Source organism: Epinephelus moara, chromosome 1 (assembly GCF_006386435.1).
Source record: "Epinephelus moara isolate mb chromosome 1, YSFRI_EMoa_1.0, whole genome shotgun sequence".
Classification (NCBI taxonomy): Eukaryota; Metazoa; Chordata; class Actinopteri; order Perciformes; family Serranidae; genus Epinephelus; species Epinephelus moara.
The window spans coordinates 38,572,920-38,580,131 of record NC_065506.1 but is presented as its reverse complement, the minus strand read 5'-3'; the positions used below and the strand labels follow the sequence as shown (position 1 = coordinate 38,580,131).

At 40.8% G+C, this 7,212-nt stretch overlaps 1 protein-coding gene across 3 annotated transcripts in view; it reads right to left on the bottom strand.

The window, feature by feature from the left end:
• LOC126397333 (neuronal acetylcholine receptor subunit alpha-7-like) overlaps positions 1 to 7,212 on the bottom strand; it is a 35,622-nt gene that overhangs the window by 7,598 nt on the left and 20,812 nt on the right. For 2 of the 3 annotated variants that reach the window (XM_050056085.1, XM_050056257.1), the window contains 2 exons: positions 6,447 to 6,614; positions 6,167 to 6,361 (listed from right to left, as the gene is read on the bottom strand). In XM_050056085.1, coding sequence (XP_049912042.1) covers positions 6,167 to 6,361; positions 6,447 to 6,614 — 363 coding nt within the window. Of the gene's footprint in view, positions 1 to 6,166; positions 6,362 to 6,446; positions 6,615 to 6,934; positions 6,953 to 7,212 lie in introns of those variants that run through there. The other variant, XM_050056161.1, reaches the window with a different exon arrangement.

Below are 7,212 nucleotides of genomic sequence, written 5' to 3'. Positions count from 1 at the left end.
AGACTCATCAGACCAGGCAATGTTTTTCCAATCTTCTATTGTCCAGTTTTGGTGAGCCTGTGTGAATTGTAGCCTCAGTTTCCTGTTGTTAGCTGACAGGAGTGGCACCTGGTGTGGTCTTCTACTGCTGTAGCCCATCTGCTTCAAGGTTGGACGTGTTGTTGGTTCAGAGATGATCTTCTGCAGACCTTGGTGTGGGTCTGACCATTCTCCTCTGACCTCTGGCACCAACAATCATCCTCTGTAATTCCAGTAGATCAGCAGTTTCTGAAACACTCAGACCGGCCCGTCTGGCACCAACAACCATGCCACGTTTAAAGTCACTTAAATCACCTTTGTTTCCCATTTTGATGCTCAGTTTGAACTTCAGCAGGTCGTCTTGAGTTGCTGCCACAAGATTGGCAACAGTTGATCAGGTGTACCTAATAAAGTGGCCGGTGAGTGTATAGCAGGATAAAGGCTTTCGAGGGTCATGTCATTTTTGCAGTAATGGCGTCATAAACATTCGAGAAAAAACAGTAAGAAGTAAATGTATTTGTAGAAAACCTGTCACCTCATCAACAGTAAGTGTTAAAATCCAGAAACTATTTGATGATTCACTTATGTGCATAAGTTATGTCAGCAACTGAGCAACTCTGTGTTTAGAGCCGACGCCAACACACTATCATATTGTATAATGTGTGTGCGTGTGTTTAAGTTTGTATTGATGAAATGTTGAGTGAGAGGTGTACTGCAGGTCACTGAGGTGCAGATAAGCTGTCAGTCAATCTCAATTTACAATTTAAATTCTCTTATAAGGCCAGTAAAAAAATGTATGGAGGGATGTTTCGGATTCATATCAACTACAAATTTGAAACAGCAGCCAAGGGACACAGAGGTGAGCCAACAGCAGCCTTACAAAATACTGCACATACAAATCTAAATGTGTACGGATGGATGCATGCAAACTAGTCCTCTCCGTGGTTTGTTCCAGTGTGCAAGATTTAAGGGAGCTACTGGCAGAAATGGAATATAATATTCATAACTACGTTTTCATTAGTGTTAAATCACCAGAGACTAAGAATTGTGGATTTTTGGGAAGCTTATAATGAGCTTTATATCTGCATAGGATGCAGGGCCTCTTCCGCAGAGTTCGCTATGTTGCATCGCGATGTTTCTGCAGTAGAAGGGACAAACCAAACACTGGCTCTACATCACCTGAAGGTCACTGCAGGCCCTCAAAAGCTAGGGAGCTGCGGAGGGGCATTTGGTTGGTTGCAATCGGCAACCTCACCACTATATGCCTCTGATAAAGACAAGATGCATATGTATTCAGTGATGTTTATCAAATGGTGTGCTTGGCAGCCAATCCAGACCCACTTACAGATCAAACTGAATACAAATAAATGTAGTGAAGCCTTGGTGGAAGTATGTGCCGTATATCCTCCGAATTCCTTTACCTAAACTATGATGGAGCTATTTTTCCTTCTCATACAGAGGAAAATATGAGAGGAACTTTCATTTCATTTCAACAACATCACAAACTGCAGTCAAATTTACCACCAAGTTGAATCAACCCCTCTGTCAGAAAGTGTCAATAACTATAAAAGAAAGATTCAAGTTTCACAAAGGCAGCATTGTTGTGCTGTTGGACAGCTGCACTGGATTGCACTGCAGTGTCTATATTTTGCTGTTTTTTTTCGTCATTCGATGTGTATGACAACAACTACTTTAAAGTTTAAAAAGCACAATGAAATAATTCAGCTGAAGATCGTGCACTGCATGTTCAGTTTTTAACAATGTTGCCAAAAATGAAAGAACATTGCGTTGCACTGCCTGCAATGCTGCTTTAAGAAAACACTTCACCCCCCAAATGATCATTTATTTATCATTTAAGCACCCGGTGTTATGTTGAATTTGTCAAGAAAACTTTGTTTTCACAACATATAGTCCTCATGGGAGGAGGAACTGGGAAAGGAAATAACTGGAGAGCAATGGGACGAGGCGCTCAAATGGGTACACGCTTCCTGTATCTGTGCTCGGCACGGACTTCTGCCATGTAAACTTATTCATAGGCCACACTGGACCAAAGGAAGAGTATCCAAAATCTATCAGGATGTGGATGCCAATTGTGCAAGATGTAATCACGTCCACATGTTTTTGTGCTGCCCATCCCTTGTTAACTTTTCGACAGATATTTTTAACACATTTTCAGAAATCACTGGCACACAGGTCGAACCATATTCTCTTACCTCACAGTCTGGGGTCACTCCACTTACATTGCAACTGACTTAAACAAAAACAGAGGTAATTGCCTCTGTCACTCTCCTGGCGAGACGTTTAATTTTGCTCCGATGGAAGTCTCCTGTGCTCTCTTTGGATTCAAGCAGTTTTAAATTGCATAAAACTGGAAAAAAGTCAGACACTCTCAAAGGATCTATAAACAAATTCTCTGTAACATGGATTCCCTTCTTCTCTGATGTAAAGCAACTCCTTTTCCCTGCAGTTCCAGATGAACACATCTTCTAATATCTATGCATGAGACTTGCCCTGTGTACATTTGGCTGCCAAGTGGGCTAAGGACTGTTTTTGATCTTGTTGATCTGTAAACTCTTGTTTTAAAATTTGGGGATTTTATTTGTGTTTTGCTTGCCTGTTTGCTTGTTTTCGGTTTTGTTTTTTTGGTTTGTTTCTTGTGCTGTCACGCCTGTTTTGTCAGTTTTTCTTCATCTTGCATGTACATATAGTTTATATACATACATGTTGTACTGTTGCTGTTAATATTGTTATGTAATGTAATGTTAATGTTACTGCTGGGTTTTTTTTTTTACAATAATCCTTTAAATGTTGTTCCACTTAAAAATCCAATAAACAAAGTGGGTTTTTCTCACATGCCTCCTCTGTGAATAAAGACTGAGAAATCTCTTGATGAATTAAAGTCATAGGGGGCTGCGTTTAACAACAGCAAAACTATATCAAAACATCTGTTTACAATCTCTCACACAATTCATACAGTACAATCCAAGTGTCATTTTTCCAGTTGTACGCTCAGTACTTCTCAAACAGACACCCCTTTCTGACAGGGTACTAAACTAAAAGTGAAACGTATCTGTGCTCTCTTCAAAGCCAGACTTCAACAGGTAATTTTACATCGCTGAACATGTGAGCTGCTGATCTACCGCTGCCCCGACTGGTAGTTTGCTTGTGTTTTTGTGTGACTTTGCTAACTCCAAGATAACCCTTTAAAACACCAATGTCACAAAATAATTCAAACAGTCTAACTGGTTGAAGTAGACCAGCAGCTCCCATGTTAAGCAAGGTAAAGTTACTGTTGTTGTCAATGGTGCTTTGAAGAGAGCACAGATAATTTTCACTTTATGTTCAGAGGGGTATTCCAGGTAGGAGGTTCAACAGACTCTGAGTCTATCCCTGAACTCTGAGTTGACTTACTCTGAGATGGGAAACTCTGAGTATCCGGTTCCAGAACAGCTGATCTGAGTTAGTTCAGTCAACTCTGAGTATGTTCACTCTGAGTTAAACCGACAATAAAAAGCCATCATCAATGGAGCTCCGACTCCATGATTCACCATGGCAACAGGTAAATAAAAGACAGCGCCTCCATTTTAATCCAGTGGATGTAGAAATATTAATGCATGTGTAGCAGACGGTGCACGTTTATCTTTAAAAGAAGAGTAAATAAGTTAACCATAAAGTTAATAAAAAAGTTTTATTTAGTGTTGTCCGTTTATTCATCATTTATCAGACTTACATTTCCTTAATGAAGATAAAGTGATGTAATCTGACTGTGTATCAGGCTGTAGATACATTACATTATATTAATTATATACAATAATATATTTGTTCAGATTTAATCTAATGGGGAAAAACACAGGAGGCAGCACCTGAAAAATAGGAAGATTTAAAACATATAGGCTAGGCTATAGATCAAAGACATAAAGACATGACTGTAAACTCACAGTCTGACCCAGTAATAATATGTTTGGTGATTTGCACCTGAAAAGACGTTGAGGTTAAAATACAGTAGATTTTAAAATGTTGCACATCTATTTGTATCTTGACTCAACAGCATTCAGTGACTTTATTTCAGCTACAAATGTAGTAAATTTAAAGACACTGAAATGCTGCACCATTGCTCACTCAGAAATATTAACATATAATCCCCAATATTAGGCTATAGGAATTATGTTCCATCAGTGCGACCAATGACATCAGTGATAGAGATCATTAGTCATTGATACTACGTGTCTAAAGCTTCATACCGATTTTTAAAATTTAAATAATTAGACCTACACATTATGTGCAATAAACATTTGGGAGCTGCTCTAACAGACTGACAGTCTGATCCTTGTGCACAGTGTTATAAAAAATAATAAATATAAAAAGGACAGAGGTTTGATTCTGAGCTGAGGGTGAATTCTCGCTGTGTAATATTTGAATGTAAAGACAAAAACTGATGTCCAAAGAAATGATTGATGTGCATAAATTCAGTAACTTAAGACAGTCCTGAGTAACAAACTAATATCCAGCAGGATTTAGACTGTGACAGACGGTAAATCTCCGCTAATTAATGCGCTTCGATACAAGCTTTGACACGGACTGAATGAATGAGGAAATGAAACAGCGTGTAAGAGGGAGGAGACAGAGAAAAACTCAGGGTTTATTGAAGAAAACCTGTCAGCGAGCAGGTTATGTTCACAGAGTCTGTTACCATGGTGACTGACTCAGAGTTTCAGTTACCTCTCTTTCTGGAACGGATAACTCATCTCAGGGTTAACTTACTCTGAGTTTTCACATAACCCGCTTTCTGGAATACCCCCCAGTTCCCCAGTGGAAAGACCTGTCTGTTTGGGACATACTGAGTATGTGACCGGATAAATGAGACTTGGATTGTAATGCACGAGTTGTGTGAGAGTTTGTAAACAAATGTTTAGTTAAAGTTTTGCTGTTGTTAAAAGTGGATGACTTCAATTCATCAAGGCTTTGCTCATTTTTTGCATTTTTCGTTCGGTGTGGAGGCATACGAGAAAACAATTTCTTTTCACGAAGTCCGTTCCACATAAGCCCCGTCTCCACCAAACCCTTTCATTGTGGTACCTTTGGAACCAAAAGTAACCCTTCAGACATGGTACCTAGACCCTAGTGTTTCCACTGCAAGCAGTACTCTTAAATGTGGGCGGGGTTGTTGTCACTCACTGCTCCATCCAGCACTCACTACCTATCACTATTTCCTTGTTACCGGTGACACAGATGGAAGTTTGCACCTCGTTTATCGTCCACAGAACGAGGCTGCATGCCGACATTTTCAGAACAAAATAAAACAGGCTGCAGTGAGAGTCTCTCTCCATGGGATATTTACAAATAGCGGGTTTGTGCATTTAGTCCTTCTCAGGCAAGCTCAGGGGTTTAGTGTTGCCGGAGTCTTGTGCATTTAGTCCTTCTCAGGCAAGCTCAGGGGTTTAGTGTTGCCGGAGTCTTCAGAAAAGATGCTCCGTGACGCTTTTTCTTTATCCAAGTGAGGACTGGCATATATGCCGTCCCGGTTGAATTTAATATATATATATAAATGCTTGAAGATCCACACATTACTAAAAGTGTATGTTGTATAAAAACTAAAGTGATGGTCAAAGTTGTTAAAGTGAAATTTAAGGTGTGCGTCTTCAACTCATGCATTGAGTAACATTACAAGCTAACGTTCCACCTTAAAAGTTGCCGGCAATCGGCCCACTGATTTAAGTTATTTTTTTAACTACAGCTTCTGCAAGAGGCAGCAAAACATCCTTTCATTTTATAGTTACAGTTTACTAATAAAACTCTCCACAGTATGAACAGTGGTTACATGAGCCTCAAAACCAGCCACAACTCAGCCCTGAGCAGAGTGACCGTCCTCTATTGACCAGTCAACAGACTGCAGTGTTCACAGCTCCACCTTTTAGTACCAGATCTGTGTGCTAGGTACCCCAACAGAGGGGGGACCAAAAATGGGGACGGTACGGAAAAGTTCCATTGGTACCATCCACAACTTTTCACAGTGGAAACTGAAATAAAGCGTACCGAACTGAACTGAATTGTACCACGCTGCTCGGTGGAAACGGGACTGTAAATGTTTATATGGGGGGAAATCTTCCTTTAATGTCCCAGTGTCTGTGTGTGCATGTGTATTTCTAACCCAGTGAGATCTTCTCCCCAGAGTCAGCAGGCAGAAGGAAGACAAGCAGGGCCAAAGTGGAGATCAGGACACATGGGATGAGCAGATTGAGGCCATAGTAGAGGGTCCGTCTCCGCATCACCACGGTGAAGGTGACATCAGGGTACGGCTCCTCGCAGCACTCGTAGAAACGATCATTCTTACGTCCTGGAACCTCTGAGAGAGACAAAAAAAACACAGTTTACTCTGGCAGAAATTATGTTAAACGTTACAGAGAAATCCTCATTTTGAGTTTTACTACCGACAAGATCCCACTCTCCGTTGGCGATGTAGCTGGTGATATCCGTCTCCAACATCTTCAGGTCCAGAGACCAGCCCCCATATGTCCAGGAGCCGAACTTCAGGTCGCATCTCTGAACATCAAAAGGGAACCAGCGCACGTCGATGTGGCAGGTGCTCTTGAAGATCCCTGTTGTGGTGAGAGAAGACAAATTAAAGAAGGACTTACTTTAAAGGGAAATTTCGTTTTATTTCAACCTGTCTCCTATCGTCCTAAATTTGTTTCAAGTGACTAGTGACATAAAAATAATAGTTAGCATGTTAGCCGTTAGCCTAGACACAGCCGGGGCACATAGTAGCGTCAGACCTGTTAAAACGTAAGTGAACGGGCAACCTTCAAGTGCAAAGTTAGTCCACTAAACAAGCATTTTTTCCACAAAGACCGCCTCATATCGTTAGGATAAATGTCAGAGAACATATAGAAAACGACATGTAAACGTGTTGTCTTACCTTACCGGTGTGCTGCCATGTTTATCATCTAGCTCTGCTTTCCAAAGCGCGGCTGAAATATCGCGAGAACAAGCAGCGATCTCAAGCGCGGCTGAAATATCGCGAGAACAAGCAGCGATCTCATACACTGCCTGAAATCTCGCGATAACAAGCAGCAACAGCTGGAAGGCAGAAGCCTGAAAAGTTCATTCATTTACTTTATGAAAGATTTATAGAATAATGGCTAACTTTTTGCCAGACTTGGACTTTGTGGAGGAGGAATTTGATTTTGCAGAGTT